General features: G+C 39.1%; 1 protein-coding gene across 2 annotated transcripts in view; it reads left to right on the plus strand.

Annotated features, from left to right (window-relative positions):
• The window catches only part of lrrk2 (leucine-rich repeat kinase 2), a 112,617-nt gene that overhangs the window by 35,098 nt on the left and 52,463 nt on the right, over positions 1-25,056 (plus strand). For both annotated transcript variants that reach the window (XM_068004820.1, XM_068004821.1), the window contains exons 17-28: positions 1,563-1,691; positions 1,789-1,959; positions 3,091-3,352; positions 4,904-5,092; positions 5,761-5,852; positions 7,532-7,604; positions 9,382-9,602; positions 10,038-10,282; positions 13,063-13,211; positions 20,449-20,542; positions 23,285-23,471; positions 23,714-23,895. In XM_068004820.1, the coding sequence (XP_067860921.1) occupies positions 1,563-1,691; positions 1,789-1,959; positions 3,091-3,352; positions 4,904-5,092; positions 5,761-5,852; positions 7,532-7,604; positions 9,382-9,602; positions 10,038-10,282; positions 13,063-13,211; positions 20,449-20,542; positions 23,285-23,471; positions 23,714-23,895 (1,994 nt within the window). The remainder of the gene's footprint in view (positions 1-1,562; positions 1,692-1,788; positions 1,960-3,090; positions 3,353-4,903; positions 5,093-5,760; positions 5,853-7,531; positions 7,605-9,381; positions 9,603-10,037; positions 10,283-13,062; positions 13,212-20,448; positions 20,543-23,284; positions 23,472-23,713; positions 23,896-25,056) is intronic.

Below are 25,056 nucleotides of genomic sequence, written 5' to 3' on the forward strand. Positions count from 1 at the left end.
GCGACAACGGATGAACGGACACCGCGCAACAATCGCCAAACAGGAGGGTTCCCTCCCAGTCGGGGAACACTTCAGCAGTCATGGACATTCATCCACCGACCTTCGGGTAAGCGTTCTCCAAGGCGGCCTTCGAGACACACGACAACGCAAAATCGTCGAGCAGAAATTGATAGCCAAGTTCTGCACCCATGAGGACGGCCTCAACCGGGATCTTGGGTTCATGTCACGCTACACGTTACCCCACCAGCGAACAAATGTTATCTGTTTTTAATATAACGGGCCAGTTGCTGTCTTTTCTATGTTTCTACCTCTCTATCTCTGTTTTTTTTTGTTTGTTGTTTTTTTTTTGGTGATTTGTATATTCTGTGAGACCTGGCAGGTAACACCTGTCTGTCTGCACACTGATTGCCTTGGCAACGGGCAGTTGAAAAAACTGTCTGTACTCACCAAGCATTGTTCTGTGAATTATAAATGCGATTTCATTTCGAGGTTTTCATTTTCACATCATTCACCTGACGAAGGAGGAAGCCTCCGAAAGCTTGTGAATTTAAAATAAAATTGCTGGACTATAACTTGGTGTTGTAAAATTGTTTACAATCCTATATTAAGGAAGTTGCGTTGTTCGTTCCCCTGGGTTATGCTATTGTACAAGTAGATATTGAGCAATGTGAGTTGACTTTGGCATTGAAGAGGCACAAGATCCACTTTTGGAAGTGACTGGTGCCACTGAAGGTATTTACGGAGTCCCTAAACTTGTAATGGTAGTGCATTACCCTTGCAGTTCTGGGTGTGGGCTTGAATTCAGCCCTGACTAATGGGATGTAAATACCTTTCCGTCTGTCCCAAATTGCCCTAAGTGAATTTTGGACAGTCTCAACCCATTTTTGAAGTGAAGTCTCAGCCCACAATACAAAATTGGCCTATGGATTGTCCGTCTCACTCAAGTCACATTTCAGGTTAATGCATGACTGTTGGACAAGAGGACAGGGATACAAACTAGCAAAAGTTAATAAGGACTTCTTCACACAGTGCTGTCATAGGAGACCATAGTTTTGTATGGAAGAATGAGCTGGAGGGGCCAAATGGCCTTCCTCATTTACACTTCTCTTTGTGGTTGGCAATGCAAAAGTGAAAGATGATTGTCTGACTGACTTAGTATCGTCTGGTTGGCAAAACATTGCATATTGTTATAATCCTTGCTCCATTTTTGATGTGATTCCAACCATTTATGCAACAATAGGGCATTTAAACTATTTCTTTACTTTGTGTTTATTATTGATAATTTTATTTTTAAAAGGTAAGGAAAGTTTGATGGTGGTGGTAAATATGCTGACTAATGTCTGATTGCTCTGTATCATCCAAATGGTTAATAAGCATTGTGATTTTTCAGCAAGTGTGTTAGCGCAAGAGACAGTTGCAGAACTGAGCAGCAAATGTAGCTTTCTTAGGAATTTCTTAGCTTAAAACTTCAAGGGTAACCTGATGGGACCTGGAAGTTTAAAATAATTTTGCATACAGTAGAAATTCTTATAAAATTGTCATTAAAGCCTTATTTCTTTTAGGGCTTCCAAGCAACCTTGGTTTATTTTGAAACCTTACCAATTGTTGCTGCAACCTTCTTCAAGGAATCCATTGACACAGTTGTTTTTCATCAGATGGCACGTTGTTTCTCAGATTGCAGAAACAAGCAGGTAATTTTAAATTTCATTCTTGTTTTCAAGCATTTGAGACATTACTTTTAATCCTGTCATAGAAATTATTTTATGTTACTTCTTTTGAAACGATTAGCTGCAAAACCTCCTCTGCAAGTGCTTGTCCACGTTGTGCAGTGATAGTTCAATTAGAAATCAGATGCTTCAAAATGCTTGCTCAGAAAACAATGTCATGATGGCGGAATGTTTAATCATCTTGGAGGCTGATGTCAATCAGAAGTCTAAAAATGAATCGCTGATTTATCAGGTAAATATAATTTTGTTTCAGTGTTAAGTCTGCTGTAACTCCATTTCTAATACCAAGAATCATTTGCCAAATTCTAAAGTTGACTAGTGAGATTACGGCTTAAGCAGTGAAATACAGACATAAATGGGAAATTAGGCTTCCATTTGAAAACAAAGAATCTATGTCTGATTTATGCTTTCCAAATTTCTGTACCGTCCAGTCCAAAGCCTAATCCTAAGAATCTAGGTTCTCTAACTTTGTTTCAACTTATGAAGAAACCAGTGTTATTGAGGACATCTGAGTGAATTACTTGAAGTCTTTTTTAGGCCAGAGTTGCTTTCAGCTGGCATTCCTGGCATGGTCCCCAGACAAGCTAGGACATAAATAGAACTAAGCCTTAGGCCATTTTCAGTGTCCAAACTCTTCTACGTTCCCATTACCTTGAGAGAAGTGGAATGCGTTTTTCATGTATGTGTAGTCATGTATTCAAGCCTATGATATTTTAGTTAAGTAAAAGAAATCTCCCATTTAAAACAACTTTCCTGGTATTTATCCCAGAGTGTTGAGAGACTAGGGGAGGATATTTCTGTGGCATTGACAATCATCCTGAGTGAACACTGAAGAGGTACCACTGGACTGGAATCAAGCTAATGTGATACTCATATTCAAATAGGGTGACAAAATGGACATAGGTGACTACAGGTGCATTTGCCTAACTTCAATTCCGTGTAAAATAATTGAATTGATAACTGGGAATAAATTCCCGCTCCTGAATCTAGGGAGACTGAAGTTAATTGTAGTGCCTCAACTGCTGCCCTAGTGCAGCTGAGATCGACTATCTGCACACAGACCAGAAAGTCAGATTACTGAAGATTAAAAGATTGTGTTATAGATGCCACTTAACTTTCATAGTATTATGTGGTAGCATGATTTTATTCTTGGAAAATACATTTGTGAAATTTCTGTTTGTACTTTTTTAAACTGTTAATTTGGAGATGAAAAATTGACTAAATTTTGAAACTTAGAGAGTTATTATGTGAGGAAAAACTGCATTATGCTTTCTGGATCCTGACAAAAAAACTGTTCCCTGCAATTTTGCTTGTTTTAGTTAATAGTACTTGAATTTTAACAACTTCTTAATGGTTTTCATAGGCTTGTAAGAAAAGCAACAACCTGCTTTTAGTGGAGCTTTTGCTTAACAGTGGAGCACGTGAGCAAGATATTCGGAAAGCATTAGATGTCAGCATTAAAAAGGGTGATGACAAAATCATAAGCTTGCTTTTAAGAAAACTTGGATTGGACCAAAACAATAAGGCTATTTGCCTGGGTGGACTTCGTATGAGCAAGATTGAAGCTGCTTGGTTATGTCCATTGTTTCCTGATGAAAAGTTTCCCATTTCAAGAGGGCAGCTGAGTATGTACATGAAGAGAATGTTTGATTTTTTTTTTAATATAGTTTTAATAGTTAATGTTGGTAAGGTGTATAACTGATATTTTCTGAGGGTTGTTTACATTCTACTTTTCTTTCTTCTGATTTTCCCCTCCTCCCGGACTCTTCACAGTGTGCAGCCAAGAAGTGGGTGACCTGCTCCAAGGCTTCCATTATGCAGTTCTGAGCTGGCTGCTTGGCTGTCTGCTAAGGTAGCCTGATGATTGCCCTTGTTCTGACTTTCCCCCCCCCCCCCCCTTGCTAAGAGGCCCCTGGCCTTTGCTTGGCATCGCAGTGATTGAGTTGAGATCAGGGCTCAGTGCAGTGAGAATTTGATCTGAATTTCATGCCATTTATTAGTGCTTCAAAGTACTGTATTACTGTGCCATCTTTAGTCTAAATATTATCCATCTTAATGTTACGTGGCACTATCTACTCCTAGAAACATCAATCAAAGCTATCATAGAATCATAGAATAGTTACAGCACGGAAGGAGGCCATTCAGCCTATCGAGTCCATGCTGGCTCCCTACAAGAGGAATCCAGCTGATCCACTCCCCCTTAAACTATATTAAAATCCTTTCCTAATTCACTGTATATGGCATCAGTAACTTAGCAATGAGCTTGTCATAGCTATCATACTTTCTAATGCATTGGGTTATTAATATTGTGGCTATTTGTAGGTTTGTTCACCTTTTGTTAGCTTTAAGAAAGGTCTAGTAACCATGTGGGCCAGTGAAAATGAATGTGATTTCTGTTTCTAGAATTCAAGTATTAGGGATAAAATGTTACAAAGTTATTCTCCTAATATCATTTTAAGTAGGATTTATGGAAGGTTTAGTGATGTACACGTTGCTCCCAAATGCTGCTCACCTCTCCTACACCAGCTGGCATGCAAGTCCTGAGGCATGCACTCCTATAAACCTTTAGTATTTAGACTCTCAAAATAGTTAATTTCACAGCATGTTTTCACTTCACAGTTGACATGTTTTTCAATTTTAAAAATAAATATCTTTTTAGTTCAACAAACTAACCAGACCATCCCGTCCCCAAGATCAACCTGAACAGTCATAGTCTCCTTTTTGCTGAGGGACCCAACTCCAATCAGTTCACAGTTTTCTATTATTTCTATTTCTCAAAGGTGCTCTTTGTCCCTCCCTCCTTGTTCAGAGGAAACTGGTCCCCCTTCAGTTCTGTGGCACTCATTTCCTTCCCCAATTTACAATGGCACTTTGTTCCCACCCCCTGCCCAGTTCATAGAGAGATACTCTTTTTTCCTTGATTTTCTTACAGCTTGACTCCACTCCAGTTGCTTTACTTCTGGGGGCAGGCTAACGTGTCCCATGCTGTGGCCAGGAATTCCTGATCCAGCAGATAGTATAGTGGCATCAGAACTTCCCACCCTTCGTGCTGAGTTGTCACCCTGAGGGGATAAGAAACATATGTATTTGCATATGCTTGTCTATTGCTCAACAGAATTTGCAGCATTTTTTTTTACAGCAGACAAACTAATGATGATTGCTTTCATGCTCTAAAGCCACAGGTGCTTCCTTGGCAAGAATTTTACTGAGGGATGGCGCAAAATCAGCATTGTTGCGGAATTCAAATACAAATTCTGAATTGAATTATTCTGAGGAAACAATAAGCGGTGATTGGACTCTATTTCCAGATGTGTCAACGACTGATACAGAAGAAAGCAGCATATTTGATGACTTGGAGAGTGAAGGTTAGAGTAATGTTTTTGCTTCTGATAGATACTCAAACAACTTTGCTTTATCATCAGTTAGGTCATTGTGAGTCTTTGTTCTTTTTTACAGCCACTAAGTATTAGCAAGTAATGAGTTAGAGTCACAGGATTCACTTGCTTGTTATAAAAATAGGACATTATTTTGCATGTGACTTATGCTTATGGTTTGCATAGTTCCATTGACAATTTCAACTTTTTACTTCTATTCGCTTGCATTTGTTAAGAACACACATTTTTGTGTGTGAATTCCTTCCAACAATGTTTGGTGCATGGAATGATGCCAGAATTTAACAACACGTCTGCAATTTTGCACTGCAGTTCATGCCCTGCTGATGTGTTGGGGGCGTTCTTTATTTTTTGCTGTCTGAAATGTAGGGGTGTTTGTGCATGCGTGAACCAGACTATTCATGAAATGCAGGCTATTTAAGTATTAAAAGGTTGTATTTCTGTAGCTTATATTAGTTTATATGAAAATGAACAGCATGGTTAAAACAAAGTAATTCAAACTTGGTTGAATCATTACCTTCACTAATAGATTATATTTGAATTGGTTGTGTTGAATGTGTGTTACAGAGCAATTACTCTGTATTTTCATTTCCCTGTTAATTGCAAATATCCCAAAGTGTTTTTTTTCTTTTTAAATTTAGGGAGTGATGTCCTAGTTCAAAATCCAAACTATTACTTGCATGCTGGAGCATACAGCGAGTCTACAGTAAAATTGAGACATTACAGCTCTCTGGTATGGAAATTACATTGAGTAGAAAATGAGGTGTGATACAAAGTAATGTTAGTATTCTATCTGATGTGTTGCCCCTTTTTTGAATAGATTTTAATGGCCACATTATCCCTCATCCCTATTTATGTCCGTTTCCAACTTGCTTTCTAATTGATCATTGCTAACCATGTAATTGTTAGGACCAATCAAGATTCCACAACAAACCCAGAAACCACACCAAAAACTGAAATTTGAAGTATTCAAGTTGAAATAACTCCAATTATTTAAAAGTTGCAACTAGATGTGTAACTAAGTAAGTTGAAATAACTGTTAACACTTCAAAAATAGAAATTCAAACTAATGAAGGTAAAGGACTGAGCCTGGTCAAGCCCTGGGCCCATGGACAAGTTTGAGACTCAATTTATGAGCAAGTCACAGATATCAGCTGCTGATGCCGACCGAATTTCAAAATGTTTTTTTAAAAAACCAATGTCATGTGAATCATGTCGTGTTTTTAATGTGCAATTTCACATTGTGGTTTTAAAGAATCTAGTTGTGGCAAATAAAATTTGCAGTGGCTTTATGCCAGTTGACTGAAAAAAATGATGATTTATTTTAAATTGTTGTTTAGTGACGGATCATTGGACTGACTAGCTGGTGATAAATGTAAGGAATCTTACAACACCAGGTTATAGGCCAACAGTTTTATTTGAAAATCTGACGAAGGAGAAAGCCTCCGAAAGCTTGTGATTTTCAAATAAAACTGTTGGACTATAACCTGGTGTTGTAAGATTCCTTACATTTGTCCACCCCAGTCCATCACCGGCATCTCCACATCTTAGCTGGTAATAAGTTCAACTTCCACTCTGGACTGATGATCCCATTCATTTCCCTTGAATTAATTGTTACAATTTTTAACTAGGACAATATGTGGAGTCCTGCAAACAGTAGAGTAAATCAAGAGGAAAAACTCGTAGGATAATTACAGGCCTGCAGGAGCAATCCCTGTTGTTGCCTAGTAACAAAATCATTGTTGGCCATGTAACCAGTCTGCAGTTCAGATCATTTCTTTCAGATCAGAGGCCTCTTTGCTCCCCATTGGGAGCAGGTGATGTGAAGAGGAGAACTTTATTTGGGTCCTCACCGAGCCTCCTTTCTGTAGTCGGAGTGGCATGGCAATTGCTCTGACATTGCAGCTGGTGATTTGGGGCGGATTTCACTAGTTCACCCTTGCAGGCATAATGTACCTACTGCAGCCATTCAACTGACCCCATCCCCTGGATTTAGAATGGGGTCTCTGGTTTTGGCTAAGGCGGGCAGGAATCCTGCTTTGCTGTACTTGTGATGGAAGAGTGGATCACCATGGATTTCAGGGCTGAAGTTTTATACACAAGTAGGAAGATTTTGGCTTGAGTGCTTCGACAGAACTATGCGCACTTTAATTCTTGCATTTATGCAGCGTTTTATATCAAAATATCTAGTTGTGCTTCCATAATGAATTACCTTTGATGTGCAGTGACTCTTGTAAGCAAACATAACTTCTGTGCATCAATAATCTTAGTAGCAGCATTCTTGTGTAGCAGTAAATTTTATAATTTTAGTAGTAATTTTTTTTAAAAAGCCTGTTAATGTTGATTAATGGAAATTTTTTTTGTGCAAATGTTTTTAATCCATTTTTTAAACAAACTTCTTTACATTGTCAGAGTTCACTTGATGATGATGAGCCTGCAGTTAACCCAAGGCGGAGATTTATTTCTCATGTGGTTCATAAACCAGGTAAGGAAAAATAAAAACCTGATCCTTAAGTTATGCTGTGTTAGGCCATTCCAAATTAGTATGGATGAGCTGGGATATCAGATACATTATTTCAGAAAAACCTACAGTCATCATTACCTCTACCACCACATTGAACTGTTAGGGTGCATTTATAGGAGAGTTGACTATAAAATAAAGCAGACTATTTTGTCCTTGTACAAGACCTTGGTCAGGCCTCATTTGGAATACTGTCTGGTTTTGGTCATCTCACATGGTGGGTGATATTGAGGCTTTGGAAAGGGTGCAGAGGAGGGCCACTCAACTAATTCCCAGCTTAAAGGACCTTAGTTATCAAGATAGGCTAAAAGATCTGGGACTCTATACTTTAGAGAAGCATAGACTTAAGGGTGACCTGATTGAGGTTTATAAGATGATGAAAGGAATAGATTGTGTTCCAGTGGACAGTTTGTTCCAATTAAGTATATTAAGGAGGACCAGGGGTCACAATTTTAAGTTGTGCAAGGCCAGATCTAAGTTAGATGTCAGGAGGTGGTTCTTTTCCCAGAGAGTAGTGGAACTCTGGAACAGGCTGTCGGCTCTTGTGGTGGACTTAGTTTCGCTGAATTCCTTCAAGCTAGAACTGGATCTGTTTCTGGCTGGGGCAGAGATCACCTCTTACAAAACGTAGGTAATGTAATGCATGCAATTATCAGGTCCAGAGTGATCTGGACTAGTTTCGTATGCCAAAGGGGTCAGAGAGGAATTTCCCAGACTTTTTTCCCCCCACAAATTGGCCTGGGTTTTTAATCTGATTTTTCACCTCTCCCAGGAGATCACGTGGTGTGGGGAGTGTATATATTGTGATACACAAGGTATCACCATTGTGTGGGATGGATTGGATGGACCAGAGGGTCTTTTGCTGTCCGTCATTATTCGTATGTTTTATAAATGATTCCAAGAGTTTTGCTCCCATTGTCTTACCCAGAGATCCATTTCACATTGATCTTTCCTTGGTGTGAAAAGGAGTTTTCCTAAATTTGCCTTTTACAGTTTGAGCCTTTGTTTTTAGCTCCCACTGTTCCATCCACTTAAATGCGTACCTCGTGATGTAGTTTCTTGCTGCCTCGGCAGTATTGATTGCCCCCTCAAGTTTAGCACCATTTGAAATTTGACCATATCCTCTAATTCAGTGCTCACAATCAAGTTAAATAATATGCTTCCATTTTATATTGTGCCAACATTTGAAAACCTGGATCATGTGACTCTCTTCATAACATAGAACATTTAGTCCTGGGATAACTCTTGTGACTCATCATGAATCCACCCAATCCATCTGTCTTTTTGAAAGTCTCTCCAGTGTATTAATGTTCTTTTGGAAGGTGTGGTGCCCCAAGTAGAATGAGGAATGAAGCAAAATTTTATTTTTAAAAATGGTCAGTTCCTCTTTCACCTAACTTCCTCTCCCCAGCAGACTAATTGCATTTGGAACATCATTTTAACCATTCTTCTATACATATATGTTTGTAAGTAGTGGAGAAAACAGTCTGTCTAGTTTGACTTGGATTCAGAGAGGAGAAGGTTTCGAGTCTGTGAAAGTCGGTGAGTTTGGAGTGGCCTATATGCATCTTATGAAGACAATTGCAATCACGTTGGGGACCTTGATTTTTTTCTCTAAGCTTATACATTTCATTTATATCAGAAAGTTCATGAACAACACCTAAAGGTGGTGAAACGTTTGTTTCAGGTTGCTAATTGGTGCAACTTTTTTTTAAAAAAGTGTATGTATGCTTTTTCTTAGATTGTGCAGCAAAAAGACCCTATTTTCCAAGTGGACAAGAACACTTGTTGCAGCTTGGTTTCGAGACGGAATTCATCAGGTCATTGGATCTTTCTGCAAATGACTTGGAAAATCTAAACTCCATAAATGAGAAATGTTGTATTGCTGCACAACTTGCACAACTACAAAAACTGGATCTGAGTCAAAATAACTTAACAAACCTCTCAAAAGATTTGTGCACTGTAAGAACTGTAATGTATTTTTTTTCAGATATATTAGACATCATAGACTCCAGATTTTTTTGATCACAAAGAATTGTGTTCTATTGATATTGTAAAACCTGTGATTGAGTATTAACTAATTGGAATATTATATAACTGTCTTAACTGCACTATAGATTTGAGTAAAAGACAATTTCTGAAGGGTTGGGGTATAGAATGCCTCAAAGAAAGCAGCAAATTTGTTTAGAAAATGACACGGTGATCACACCACATTAAGCACGTTGTCAAATTCATAATTTGTGCGCACATGGAATTTGAGGGCTCGTTAAACTGGAAAATGCTAAGTAAATGATTTTCATGCAACCCAATAAAGGAAATAAATCATGTATATCTAATTTGCTTTGAGGTAGAATTCGCTACTTCTCTAGTATGATACTGTTATTTATTTTCCCTTAGATTTTCAAGTGTCTGACGGACTTGGACTTGAGCAACAACAAGTTCACCTCCTTTCCTTCACATATATTGGAAATGCATTCCATTAGCTCCCTTGATATCTCCAGAAACAACATTGGTCATTCTCTGACCTTGAATTCCAGATGCCCAACCCTGAAAAAATTAAGTTTGTCTCAAAATCAGCTCTCCTCTTTCCCAGAGTGTCTTGGTGAAGCCACAGAAAAACTAGAAGAACTGTTGCTTAAAGGGTAAGTTTTCAGATAATTTTCCACATATTAAGTCACACTTTACACACCAGTGAGTTTTTTTGATTCGTTCATGGGATATGGGCATCGCTGGCGAGGCCAGCATTTCTTGCCCATCCCTAATTGCCCTCGTGTCACCTCTGGCTCTTTTGCCAAACAGCTTAAATCTGTGTCCTCTGGTTACTGCCCCTTCTGCCATTGGAAACAGTTTCTTACTCTGTCTTACTACTTACTCTGTCAAAACCGTTCATGATTTTGAACATCTCTCTCCTTGACCTTTTCTGCACCAAGGAGAACAATCTCAGCTTCTCCAGTCTCTCTACATAACTGAAGTCCCACATCCCTGGCACCAATCTAGTAAATCTCTTCTGCACCTTCTCTAAGGCCTTCACATCCTTCCTAAAGTGGCAGTGGAAGGCTGGGGTGCAGCTGCAGATTCTGATAAAGCAGCTGAGGAATGACATGAGGACGTAGACCGTTTTTGCAAGTGAGCAGTGGCAGATGGATGTCGATACAGATAAGTGCAAGGTATTGCACGTTGCGGAAAGATAAAGCGGGGACATAATGAATGATCTTCAACCAGCTATGGAAGAGATTAAGAGTGACAGTAGACTCCCCACTGACTATATCCTGTCATTACAAAGCAGTAGTTAACAAAGCAAACAGAACACAGACTTAAATTTACTGATTTGTCAATATAATTCAAAGTATAAGACTGCATATTGAATATTGCATTTAGTTCTGGCCACCAAGGCACAAGAAAGAGATTTAAAAATAAATAAATAAAAACAGCTTGACTCTTTTTTCAGGGTTGCTCTTACTAGATTTGGCCTTCTGATTCAGTATGTTCTGGCTCTGTGGAAAGGATTATGACCTGCCATCCAGTGGGATCCTGATGGTATTACATGGTGTGTCAAAAAGCAAAATTTGTAGTTCAAACTCTTGCAATGTTAGATTGCAGTACATGACACATTAGAATTGAAAAGGCCCATCATACGACCAACCATAGGTGTAATTGATATTACATCCAAATGTTTACATTTTTAAAATTGATTTTGCCCTAGCAGAGCCTGATGTAAGAGTTTTCACTGCATTTTGGAATGTTGCGACCCATTTATCATTTTTAATGTTTTAGTAGATAAATACAATTGATGGGACATTGGTCATAGCTGCACCTTAAGTCACGACAAGTTCATGTCCCACTGCATGCCCATAGTAACTACTTCAGTATGTAATACATGAGGCTATTGGATTTCGCTTTTCCAAGAAAAACAAACTGAATTGTGGAATGTGATCCCAAAACACTAAAAATCCTGAAATGTAATTTAATACAAATGAATTGAACTTAATCAGTTGCCCTGAAGCAGTGGCCTTAGCCGTAGACCTTTATTCAGGGTTGTTTATCAGTTGTACATCATTTCTTGAAATGTCAGCTTTTTGGAAACTGTTCAACAACTTTTCTGAATTTTTTAGGCATGTGTGCAGAGGTTGTTTCAGAATGTGTGTCTGGCAGAATTTTCATCCTTCCTGCACAGACAAATACAAAATTCCATTGTGTTCACTAGTCTCTGCAGGTTCAGTTAGCTCTGTAATCTCTGTTGAGCCCAGTCTTCAATTTAGATCCATCTGTCAACTAACACTCCAGTAAAAAATTTTAATTTTCGGACAGGCATGGCGCTCCCATAGTATCAGAATACGTGCTTGATGAATTGTTGATGTCTGGCAAGGAAGTTTTCTGTTTGCTTTTCAGACCAAAGTTACCTAATTCAGATGAGTAGTCCAATCTGGCATAGCAATCCCAGGATGTCTGATGACTCTTTACAAAGAGCTAGCTTGGAAGAAATATCGTTTCAACAGTTAGTCTTAATGATAGCTTCCAATAAACCCACCACAGGAAAGCCTTGATTGGGTGTCACAAGCTGTGATGCTTTGTTGTCCTTTATTCTTTTTTTTTCCCCATTTGCAGATGTACGTTCTCATCATTTTAACTTTTTATTTTAATCGCTTTCTAACTAATGCTCTATTTTACCAAATTTAACTTATTTCCTGATTTTTTTCACACTGGAGGTAGGAGGAACTTTACATAAATTACCACTTGGCCTAAAATAGCTTTAAAGACTGGTGCATCAGTAAATCAATTGAAGTCAGGTCTGCTGTGCTTTAATAGTTAAATGACCTAATTTCAATCTAGGAGTATTCCCATAATTCAGTTTAACTTGGTTATTCGTCGACTTCCATTGTTTCTGTTCATTGTTATATTGTTGATTATAAGTAGGATCATAAAACAAATGTAAAAAGAAACAGAATTGTAGCACAATCGAGAACTAAGGTAAATAGAAAAAATAAACTCATTTTGATTTGTGTTGTATAACATTTGATCATCTCGCACAGGTTAGAGATTTTTCTCAGCCAGCAACGGGCACGTGCTCCAAACTAAATTGTGACAACATATTACTCCATCTCACCTGGCATCGATCTCCGCGTGGTTGTAGTATCAAAACATACATTACATTTATTTCAAATAAAATTTGAGGTAGTGGCCAATGAAGCAAATGCAGCCAGTAAAGTTTATATGATTTGAAGACAGATTTTCCCCCCTTGTGTATAGTTCTTTAAGAAGTCCCAGTATTGTCAGAGATCCATTTCCTATTGTAACTTTGATTAAAATGATTTGGCATTTAGAATATGCATGTCTTGTGCTAATTCTTTATTTTTTTTGTAGAGTTGAAAAAACAGAAATAAACTTTTTATTTTAATTGGATAAATTTTTTCTCCTTTTTTAGAAACAAAATTAGCACAATTGTATCTTCGCTGTGTTTGACTGAGCTTAATCTACTAGATCTTAGTCAGAACTGCATCTCTACCATGTTGGATACATTTCTGATGCGGTGCTCAAAGCTGGAAACATTCAGAGCCTCGGAGAATCATCTCAGTAAGTATACTCGCAATAGGGGAATTAGTTTTCATTGTATACTTGGCGATAAAGGTTGATCTCTCAGATGTGAAATATGAGATAAAAGCTGTCTGAAGTAGTCAATTCTAATCCTATGCTGGGGCTCTTGTGAATCTTTGTAATCACCCAGTATATGCCTCTTCTGGAGCTCTCAGTAAAGTGCTGTTTTGTACCTGTGAGTAGTGGGTCATTCCTTACTGTGAGGGTTAGTGTCTTGCCCAGGGAGGATAGAGCAAGTGCCACCACATGTGCTAGCCTGCAACAGCAGGTTCAGTTGAAGAGTTAGGTTGGAGGAGAGCTACCCATTCCTTTCATCCCGTGTGAACTGGTAGTACTAAGTAGTTACACTGTTACTCTTCAACACATGAGACCTCAGTTCATCGCTGGTTAGGCTCAATGGTGCCAGCCACAGAAATGGCCCAGGTCATATTGCCAGTCTGATTCTGCTGGAGCTTTTTGCTGCAGTGAAATTCATAGAAGAAAAAACTTGCATTTTTTGAGTACTTTTGTGACTTCAGGATGTCCCAAAGTGCTTTACAACCAAAGAAATACTTTTGAAGTGTAATCACTGCTGTAATGTAGGAAACACAGCAGCCAAATTGTGCACAGCATGGTCCCACAAACAGCAATGTGATAACGACCAGGTTATCTTTTTTTCTTAAGTGATGTAGGTTGAGGAATAAATATAGGCCAGGACACAGGAAAAACTCTCCTGCTCTTCTTCGAATAGTGCCATGGGATCTTTTACATCCACCAGAGAGGGCAGACGTCCCATCCGAAAGACGGCACCTTCGACAATGAAGCACTCCCTCAGTACTGCACTGAATTGTCTGCCTAGATTATGTGCCCGAGTCTCTGGAGTAGGACTTGAACCCACAACATTCTGACTCAGAGGAGAGAGTGCTATCGCTGAGCAAAGGCTGATAGATTTGGAAGTTGGCTGTGGATTTTACTCCATTGATATGCTTGGCTTTGCATTTTAGGCTTCCCTCCGGAGCTGCAAACCAAGCTACTGCAGTTGTCTTTTGATGGGAAGGGTTTCTTTGAAGATGTCATTTGAAGGCACCTGAAAAAGTCCTGGGGTTTCTCCTCTTTTCTGTACCTTAGATTCTTCAACAAATTTCTCAAGAAAGAGATCTTTAAAATGGTAACTGTGCCTCAAATCATTCAGGTGGCTTGCCTGTCAGATGGGCTGCTTGATCTGTGGGGATAATCTATGAAGTGGTGTGATGGGGTTCAAAAAGCTCAAAGTAATCATCCTTGAGATTTGACTACAGGATTGCAGCTACCAGTACGGAGTGCTTCCGTTAGGCATTTCTTCTACCTTAATTTATTTATGAAATGTGTATATATCATTGCAGCCTATCTATTACTACAGCATTTGTACATTTATATATGTTTCAAGTGAATAGCATTTTAAGATTTCCCTCTAAAGAGGCAACAGACAGCAGTTCAGTAGGTCCCCACCACTGTTCCGTAGTTGTTCATTTAAAGATTTCCAAACCACTGGATAATCATCAACTCCCCTGTTTCTGCACAAGGACTGTGGCCAAGTCAGTCTGGTGTTTTGGACAATGTCTGACAAACTGCTGACTTGATAATGATGCTACCATATGTTCCATGTCTTTGCTTTTGTTGTCTGTCATGTGTGGTGTAGTCCTGTACCCAAGTATGAAGGATGCAGCAAACTAGTTGATGGTTATTTTCTATCAACAAATGTTTGCTTATAGTCAAATGATGACAAATAATGGAAACAATTAGCTTTGGTAATCAATCAATTTTGTTTCTAGATATCTTTGCTTTATGCAGGTCTTGAAATTTCAGAATATCTCAGGACTAGTTATCCTGCTATAAAAATACTTCAGTGAAAAATAGTGGAAGCAACTTGTAATATGCTAATGGAGGGAAAAAACTTTAAATGTTCATATTGGGCCAGATTTTGCTGCAGCAGGGCATCTAACAGCATTTGTTGTTAATTAGACTTGCCCTTGAACGTTTAGGTTTTAAATTTTTTTGCGTGGCAAGTTGCTGAGAGTGCGAGCTGATAACATTGTAGCAAAGGAAACAGGGCAACCAACAGGGTATCTCCTTAACCTATCAGATTGAAGAGTTGAGAAATAAACAGTGCAAGGACTGAAAAGGAAGTGTAAATTAGAGTGGGTGAATTCAATGTCAAATCAGGTACAGAAAGAGAAACAAAGAGAGGGAAATGAAGATTGGATTAAGGGACAGAAAGGAAAAATGGAAAAATAAATTTTTAATTTAATATTTTACATTTTTAAAATCTCCAACACTTGCAATTAATTTTCAGTGCTAGAGGTTGATTGGCAGTAATTAACACCTACCACGTCATTAAAAGGGTACTTGCACTTGCAATGACAAGACTTAACTTTCTGTGGCGAGCTTAGTTCAGATACGCACAAATACAGCAACTTCACGCCATCCCATGCATTTCAGCGGTGAGGCAGACAGTGAAATGCTGTTTTTGCAAAGCTAACGGCAGAGTGGCGCAACTCGGACAGAAACTTTTGGATAATGGCATTTAACCGTGCATCTGCCCCACACCTGAAGTTGCTGTACCATTTATGCATTAATAACAGTGAACACGATTAGCCTCACTGTTATTTGACAGCAAAATCTGGCTCATTATCATTTTTGTTGACTAGAATTTCAAATGTAATTTTATTCATTGGATGGAGTAAAGGACATATTGATTTCTATTACAGGTTTTGCTATGTAGCACAATGGTCCCATCAAGACATTACTGTAAGTCAGGCAGCATCTGTGGAGAAAGAATCAGAGTTAACGTTTTAGGTCGAAGACCTTTTGTCAGAACGGGAAGATGTTAAAAAAAAAAGTTAAAGTTTTTGAGCAAGTACAAAGCCAGGGAAAGAAGTGGGGGAGGGAGTGGAGTGGAGTGGAGTGGAGGGGAGGAGAGGAAAGAAAAAAGGGAAGATCTGTGATCGGGTAGAGGGCACGTGTGATTAAATGACAAAATGGACGAGTTAACGGCGCAAATAACGACGTATGGGTATGATCTTGTGGCCATTACAGAAACATGGCTGCAGGGTGACAACGACTGGGAATTAAATATGCCAGGGTATTTAACAATCAGGAAGGACAGGCAGGAAGGAAGGGGAGGTGGGGTGGCTATGTTAATAAGGGAAGGAATCACTGTAATACAGAGAAAAGATATTGGGACAAAGGATCAGGATAATGAAACAGTTTGGGTAGAGATAAGGAATAATAAGGGGAAAAAACACTCGTGGGTGAAGTATATAGGCCTCCTAATAGCTGCAACTCTGCTGGAAGAAGTATTAATCAGGAAATAGTCGGGGCATGTAATAAGGGAACAGCTATAATTATGGGGGATTTTAACTATCATATTAACTGGACAAATCAAATTGGGCAGGGCAGCCTTGAGGAAGAGTTTATTGAGTGTATTAGGGATGGATTTCTTGAGCAGTATGTAACTGAACCAACAAGGGGGCAAGCAACCTTGGACCTGGTCCTGTGTAATGAGCCAGGATTAATTAATAATGTCCTAGTTAAGGATCCCCTTGGAATGAGTGACCATAACATGGTTACATTCCATATCCAATTAGAGGGTGAGAAGGTTGGTTCTCAAACAAGCGTACTGAGCTTGAATAAAGGAGACTATGATGGTATGAGAGCGGAATTGATTAAAGTGGACTGGGAAAATAGATTAAAGGGTAAGACGGTACATGAGCAGTGGTGTTCATCTAAGGAGTTATTTTACAACTTTCAAAAAGAATATATTCCACTGAGGAAAAAAGGGTGTAAAAGAAATGACAGCCATCCGTGGCTAAGTAAAGAAATTAAGGATAGTATCCGACGAAAAACAAGGACATATAAGGTAGCCAAACTTAGTGGGAGGATAGAAGATTGGGAAGTCTTCAAAAGACAGCAAAAAGTAACTGAAGGATTGAATAAGAAAAGGAAGATAGATTATGAAAATAAATAAGCAAAAAATATAAAAACAGATCGCAAGAGTTTCTACAGTTATATAAAAAGAAAAAGGGTGGCTAAGGCAAACGTAGGTCCCTTAGAGGATGAGACCGGGAAATTAATGGTGGGAAACATGGAGATGGCAAAAATGCTGAACAAATATGTTGTTTCAGTCTTTACGGTAGAGGACACTAAGAATATCCCAACACTGGACAAACGAGGGCTCTAGGGGGGGAGGAGCTAAATACGATTAAAATCACTAAGGAATTGGTACTCAGTAAATTAATGGGACTCGAGGCGGATAAATCCCCTGGACCTGATGGCTTACATCCTAGGGCCTTGAGGGAAGTGGCAGTAGGGATTGTGGATGCTTTGGTAATAATTTTCCAAAATTCTCTGGACTCGGCAAAGGTCCCGGCAGATTGGAAAACTGCTAATGTAACACCCTAATTTAAAAAGGGTAGTAGGCAGAAGGCTGGAAATTATAGACCAGTTAGCTTAACATCTGTGGTGGGTAAAATTTTGGAGTCTATTATTAAGGAGACAGTAGCAGAACATTTGGATAAACATAATTTAATAGGACAAAGTCAGCATGGCATTACAAAGGGGAAGTCATGTCTGACAAATTTGCTTGAGTTCTTTGAGGACATAACGTACAGGGTGGATAAAGGGGAACCAGTGGACGTAGTGTATTTGGACTTCCAGAAGGCATTTGACAAGGTGCCACATAAAAGATTATTGCTCAAGATAAAGAATCACTGGATTGGGGGTAATATTCTGGCATGGGTGGAGGATTGGTTATCTAACAGGAAGCAGAGAATTGGGACAAATGGTTCATTCTCGGACTGGCAACCTGTAGCCAGTGGTGTTCCGCAGGGGTCGGTGCTGGGTCCCCAACTCTTTACAATCTATATTAACGATTTGGAGGAGGGGACCGAGTGTAACATATCAAAGTTTGCAGATGATACAAAGATGGGAGGGAAAGTAGAGAGTGAGGAGGACATAAAAAACCTACAAGGTGATATCGACAGGCTGGGTGAGTGGGCGGAGATTTGGCAGATGCAATACAATATTGGAAAATGTGAGGTTATGCACTTTGGCAGGAAAAATCAGAGAGCAAGTTATTATCTTAATGGCAAGAAACTGGAAAGTACTGCAGTACAAAGGGATCTGGGGGTCCTAGTGCAAGAAAATCAAAAAGTTAGTTTGCAGGTGCAGCAGGTGATCAAGAAGGCCAACGGAATGTTGGCGTTTATTGCTAGGGGGGTAGAATATAAAAACAGGGAGGTATTGCTGCAGTTATAGAAGGTATTGGTGAGACCGCACCTGGAATACTGCATACAGTTTTGGTCTCTGTACTTAAGAAAAGACATACTTGCTCTCGAGGCAGTACGAAGAAGGTTCACTCGGTTAATCCCGGGGATGAGGGGGCGGACATATGAGAAGAGGTTGAGTAGATTGGGACTCTACTCATTGGAGTTCAGAAGAATGAGAGGCGATCTTATTGAAACATATAAGATTGTGAAGGGGCTTGATCGGGTGGATGCGGTAAGGATGTTCCCAAGGATGGGTGAAACTAGAACTAGGGGGCATAATCTTAGAATAAGGGGCTGCTCTTTCAAAACTGAGATGAGGAGAAACTTCTTCACTCAGAGGGTAGTAGGTCTGTGGAATTTGCTGCCCCAGGAAGCTGTGGAAGCTACATCATTAAATAGATTTAAAACAGAAATAGACAGTTTCCTAGAAGTAAAGGGAATTAGGGGTTACGGGGAGCGGGCAGGAAATTGGACATGAATTTAGATTTGAGGTTAGGATCAGATCAGCCATGATCTTATTGAATGGCGGAGCAGGCTCGAGGGGCCGGTTGGCCTACTCCTGCTCCTATTTCTTATGTTCTTATGTAAAACGGATGATGGTGCAAGACAAGCAAGGTGGTAATAGGGCAGGTTAAAAAAACAAAAGATTGATCAGGAGGAGCTGTAAATGGCAGCAGCAGAACCATTACCAGCACTTGCTGACCGAAAAAAAAGGAGCAGTGGTTATGATCTGAAGTTATTGAAATCAGTGTTGAGTTTGGAAGGTTGTAAAGTGCCTAAACGAAAGATGAGGTGCTGTTCCTCGAGCTTACGTTGAGCTTCATTGGAATAAATTAAGAGGCCGAGGTTAGAGTAGGGGTGGGAAGGGGAATTAAAATGGCAAGCGACCGGCAGGTCAGGGTCACGTTTGCGGACAGAGTGAAGGTGTTCAGCAAAGCGATCACCCAATCTGTGTTTGGTCTTCCCAGTGTAGAGGAAAACGCATTGTATGCAGCGAATACAGTATACTAAATTGAAGAAGTACAAGTAAACTGCTGTTTCACCTGGAAGGATTGTTTGGGGCCCACATTTTTCATTTGGGCACATTACAACCTTCCGGATTCGACATTGATTTCAATAACTTCAGATCATAACCACTGCTCCCATTTTTTCAGTCAGCAAGTGCTGGTAATGGTTCTGCTACTGCCATTCACAGCTACTCCTGATCAATCTTTTATTTCTTCACCTGTCCCATTACCACCTTCCTTGCCTTGCATCTTCATCCCTTTTGTCATTTAATCACTCATGCCCTCCACCCTATCACAGACCTTCCCTTCTTGCCTCCCCTCCACTCTCTTCTCCCCCCCCACCCCACCCCCTTTCCCTGGTTTTGTACTTGCTTAAAAACTTTAACTCATTTAACATCTTCCAGTTCTGACGAAAGGTCTTCGACCTGAAACGTTAACTCTGTTTCTTTCTCCACTGATGCTGCCTGACTTGCTGAGCTTCTCCAGCATTTTCTGTTTTTATTTCCGATTTCTAGCATCTGCATTATTTTGCTTTTGAAGACATTATTGTGGAGAAATAATTTTTCACCTCAGTTTATTTAAGTTGTACTAACCTATAATATCCTGACCTGCACATTTTAAAACCAACAACATATCTTATTTCTCCAATAATCTTGAGAGTTTTTATTTGTGGAAATTAAACGAGATTATTTCAATAAAAGTTCACAAAAATGTTGCATTTCATTGCAACATAGGAAAATTCACTTTTTCTTCCCTCTTCTGAATTGGAAAATATTTTTAATCTGATTTTCTGCCCTGTTACAGCTCAACTCTTTTTATCGGACACAAGTTTACGTTCTTTGCATCTTTGACAGACAAATGCAGATGTTTTTACTGTTATATTTTGTTCTGTGGTTTTCTGATTTGGTTATTTCACTTTAACAGGTATGTTGTCTGGTTTTCCATCAAAAATGACTACAATCGATTTGGCCAACAACAATTTTGACAGAGTTCCAGAAGCAGTTCTCAAGCTTCAACAGTATGTGCCATAATCTGTCATTTTTTTCTTTTTTTTTTGAGTGTGTGAATGAATGTATGTGCTCATAAAGAAGAGGGAAGTCATTGGTGAGAATTAAATGTTTCCACATCAAGCACTTCCCGCCCAAATATAACATGACCAGATGCGGAGCAAAGCTCCCTTTACTCTGCCCTAACAGTGTGTCTAAACTCTGATCTTCAAAGTATATTCTCTGCTGCAGCACTTCTTTTCCACTTCCCGCACCAGCCATTTTTTTAGGGCCTTCACTGATTGAGATTCCAAATTATGTTTGGTTGGATCTTGAGTAGTTGGGTGAATTCCCACTAGAAATTGAGCTGAGATTAATTTGGTAGAACTATGACACCCTACAGAAAGGAAACTTTCATCTCATCAGTCTGGGCTGAATTCAGTTGAATTGACAATGTGCTATAGATCACCATGCCACCCAGCACCTCATTGTTAACTGTTCTAACTTATTGGCAGAAGGTATATATTACCAGATTTGAAAGGGACGGCGCTTGTGTGTGTATTGAAGTGAGCAAAGTAGTTTAACAAAAAAAAAGCCATGCGGATGAAAACGAGACTGTACTTGGCAGAATACGAACTTTCTGCTTGTGCATAATATTTCTTTCACAAAGGCGTTAAACTTGATTCTCCCAGGGGAGGGGGTGCAGAATTTATTTTTGTAAGAACTAAAACTCCAATATTTCATTGCGGCAGTATTTACCAAAGTTTCACATATAGAGGTATTCCTGAATATCCTGTAAGTTTGAAACTGATCATTTTTTTTTTAAAAGTGTTGCTTTCTGTTGTTGCTGGTTGAGTTGTAATAGCCTGATCTATTTGTATCATTAGAAGTCTTGCATTGTGTGCATTACAGGCGTGGCAGCCTATTTTTCCCATGCACCACAAAGTGTTACACATGCTGAATGTTATGCTTGTCCAATTGTCTCAAATAGCTACTGTCTGTTGAATTAACTATGTTGATTTGCTCATCCGTGAAAAATCACAAACCACAGAAAACTAACCAATCAAATAAGTTTGCTTTTTAAAGCAAACTATCAGTAGCCAGCAGCTGGAACAAAACAAAAGACATCAATCTATTTGTGATTTCTTTGGACAGGCCTGTTGTTTCCTCAGCTTGTTGATTACATACACCTTTCTAAATTACAATTTATAACATAACACAAATGCACAAAAGCTGAAATAAAAATATTAAACTTGTCCAATCCATTCACTAACCCACCCCAGCAGCCTACTGTTTCTCAGATGCCTGGGGCTTGGGTTTTGCTTCTTTCTTCCATTAGGCCTTCCCTCTTAATACTTTTTTTTGCTGCTGCCATTGAGTGACCTCAGTGCCCACAGGGAGTTTTGATTCCTGTAACTTTTTCAACGCATAATCAGCAAAAATAAATGAATAACAATATTTAGGAGCTTCCAATAGTCGAACAAACTACTTGAATTTTTTTTGATTTGATTTGTGATAATGAATTTTCCCATTTCTGATAGTGGCCCCAAATCCTGTGTTTCGACATTTCTGATTGTAGTCTCCAATCCAAACAACCTCTGCTGCTTTCACTGCTTCGACCCTCCAACCTAAAGCAGCTCTGAGCCCTACAGATGCTGCTGTTACTCTGATTCCTCTGGCTCTTCTTGGCTCTCTGCAGCGTTCTGCTCGGCCTGTATACTGCACTCCTGGGTACGTTCCTTTGCTGCACTATGAAACATTCCCCAACCCCCTGCAAGTGTTTCCTAAAGCCAGACCACCCACTCTGCTCCCAATCCCCAGCCTCGGTCTGCTCATTTTTCCCTGCCTCCGTTGCCCATTCCCTTCTACCTGCCAATCCCAGGCCCTTAACCCCACTGAAGCTCAATTCTGCCCCTCAGCCCCGAACCTGCCTGTGAGGTGCTCCAAGCAGGGCATAGATCTCTGAATCTGACAATTGCCTTTGCCTTTGGCTGATTGTAAACAATTTCAAGTATGCACAACATTCCTTAGCTACCTCTTTTTGGATATTTTAGCTGTTAACTTGTTGATGCGTGTAGTTCAAGTGGCCTAACTGGTTTATTTGAGCACTTTTGAAATTGCAGAGTTAATGGATAATGGTGCATTAGCTGTGAAATTGCAGTAACATGTTGATTTGGTGTGTAATGTTCTGTTGACTTAGTAATTATCATTGATTACATAAAGGATAAAGCAGGCAACAGCACTCTGGCACTACTGAGGTAGAAACCATTTAATTCTAAAAGTCACATTGCCAAGCAGCTGATTTCAAAACGTACAGTTGATTGCAAAGATGAAATGTCCCCCACCACAAAAGGTATTGCATTAATTTTATCTTATTTTAATGATCCATTAAGTTAAGCAGAAGGGAATTTTTTGTTCAGTTTGCTTAAGTCCAGGCATGTGAACAGAAAGTGGTATTGAAGATGGTTTTGCAGAAACAAATATTCTGTATTCCCTCTCTCCTTGGTTTTATAACTGATGCACTGTTAATTATCCTGTTAATCATTTCCATATGCAGTACAGTAGGAACAGTGTCTAAAATGTAGAAATTTAATGGTGTGTCTGTGAAGTTAAGCTCACTGTTTTGGAGGGATTTTGAGAACCAAGGTATGAAAACACTCAGAAATTCTGCAGATTGAAGAATTGATCATGTTTTAAGTTTCCCACAGTCTGATCACCATAAATTTAATTTTTTTTTCAACCAATGATCTGAGATGTATTTATTTTCTCTCTAGCTTAAGAAGCATAAACCTAAGTCACAACAAAATATCAGAGCTTCCTGGGCCTGTACATTGGGAGTCTTCGAGTTTAAGGGAGCTGATATTCAGCCATAACCAAATAAGTGTTTTGGATCTGAGTGAAGGAGCGAACAAATGGTCAAGACTAGAAAAGTTGAATCTTAGCAATAACAACTTGAAGGAGGTGAATTTTAAAATTTTATTTCTGTAAACTCTGTAAAATAAATAACCCATTACTCATGGTTTCTTATTTGAACTGTCTGAAAATTAGAAAAAGCATAACCAGTGGATAAATGTACAATAAACTGGTTTTCTTGGAACCTATACTTTGCTATAATTGTGCGCGTTCATGTTTGGCATTTTTGATTTAGATATAACCAGTCTTGAGTTACGATTTAATCATTTGGATTTTTATGTTGCTTTCAGCTACCTCCTCAGATTGGCCTGCTAGAAAATATCACCTCTTTACTCCTGAGTCATAACTCTGACTTGAGATCCTTGCCAAATGAAATGGGGAAGCTGCAAAAGTTGTGGGAGCTTGAATTACAAGGATTGTTTCTGGATTTGGATTTAAAACATGTGGGCAGCAAAACAAAAGATATTATAAGGTGACTTTTTTTTCCTTCAAAATATCAACAAACTTTTGTGTAGCCTGTGAAAACAAAAATGTTTGCGCAGATAAGTAGAATCAATACCGTGCAACTATTACATGACACTGTTGACGTTTACTGAAGGCCTGGAGGTGTGAGGTATATGAAATTGAGAGCAATTATACCACGATTTTTGTTGGTGTGAGTGCGCTAAAGCCTGAAGGTGATTCTGCCTATAGGGTGCTGTCTTGCACCACTCTGAGTTCACATGGAGTACAGTGCAACACCATGCTAAGACAAATGCTTTTTGTAAGTCTATTAGCTCAACAGTTTGTTGTCACAGTACATATAGCTAGCGAGCAGCTGGAGCAGACTTGTACAGAGTGGGATTTGAGAGGCCATAGTTCTGCATTAATATGTAACATTTGCTTTATTTCAAAAAGCTGTAGGAAGCTTATTTTGATTCTAAGTTAAGGTATTTTCATGGAACCTAATAAATGTTGTGGCCCAATCCACCATTTAAAGTAGCTGGCTGCTCTTCATTTGTTGTGGTTCAGTTAAACATTAAGTGAAATTAAGTTTATCAAAAAAAGGACAAATGCCAGTGAAGTACTAAGTGGTTACTGATGAATAGTTTTGTAAAACTCAGGGTAAAACGTTCAGGTTCAATGCTTGTGAATTGTCAACCAAACTTTTTTTCTGTACTAAGAACTTCTGTGATGTTACTTATTGTGAGTCAGAGATTATGCTGTTGGAAAGGATGAGATGCATAAGTTCACTGAACAAATTTGGAAAGAAGTTTGTAAAAGATCTCAAACAGTGCAGTGAAGATTTTTTTGATGTGGTTCCTGGAAAATACATGAATCAATAAATAGTGTTTTCCTCATCCTCTGAATTAATGGCACAAATAGAGATAAATGGGTTTGATCTAGTAACCATTACTGAGATTTGGTTGCAGGGTGACCAAGGTTGGGAACTAAATATTCCAGGGTATTTGACTTTTTTAGAAAAGATAAGCAAAATGGAAAAGGTGGAGTTGGGGTGGGGGCGGGGGGGAAGCGGGTAGCCCTGCTAAAGGATGAGATAAAGACAGTAGTGAGAAAGGATCTTAGCTCAGAAAATCAGGATGTAGAATCAGTATGGGTGGAGCCAAGAAATAACAAGGGGCAGAAGGTGTGA

Source organism: Heptranchias perlo, chromosome 24, assembly GCF_035084215.1.
Source record: "Heptranchias perlo isolate sHepPer1 chromosome 24, sHepPer1.hap1, whole genome shotgun sequence".
In the NCBI taxonomy this organism is placed as follows: Eukaryota; Metazoa; Chordata; class Chondrichthyes; order Hexanchiformes; family Hexanchidae; genus Heptranchias; species Heptranchias perlo.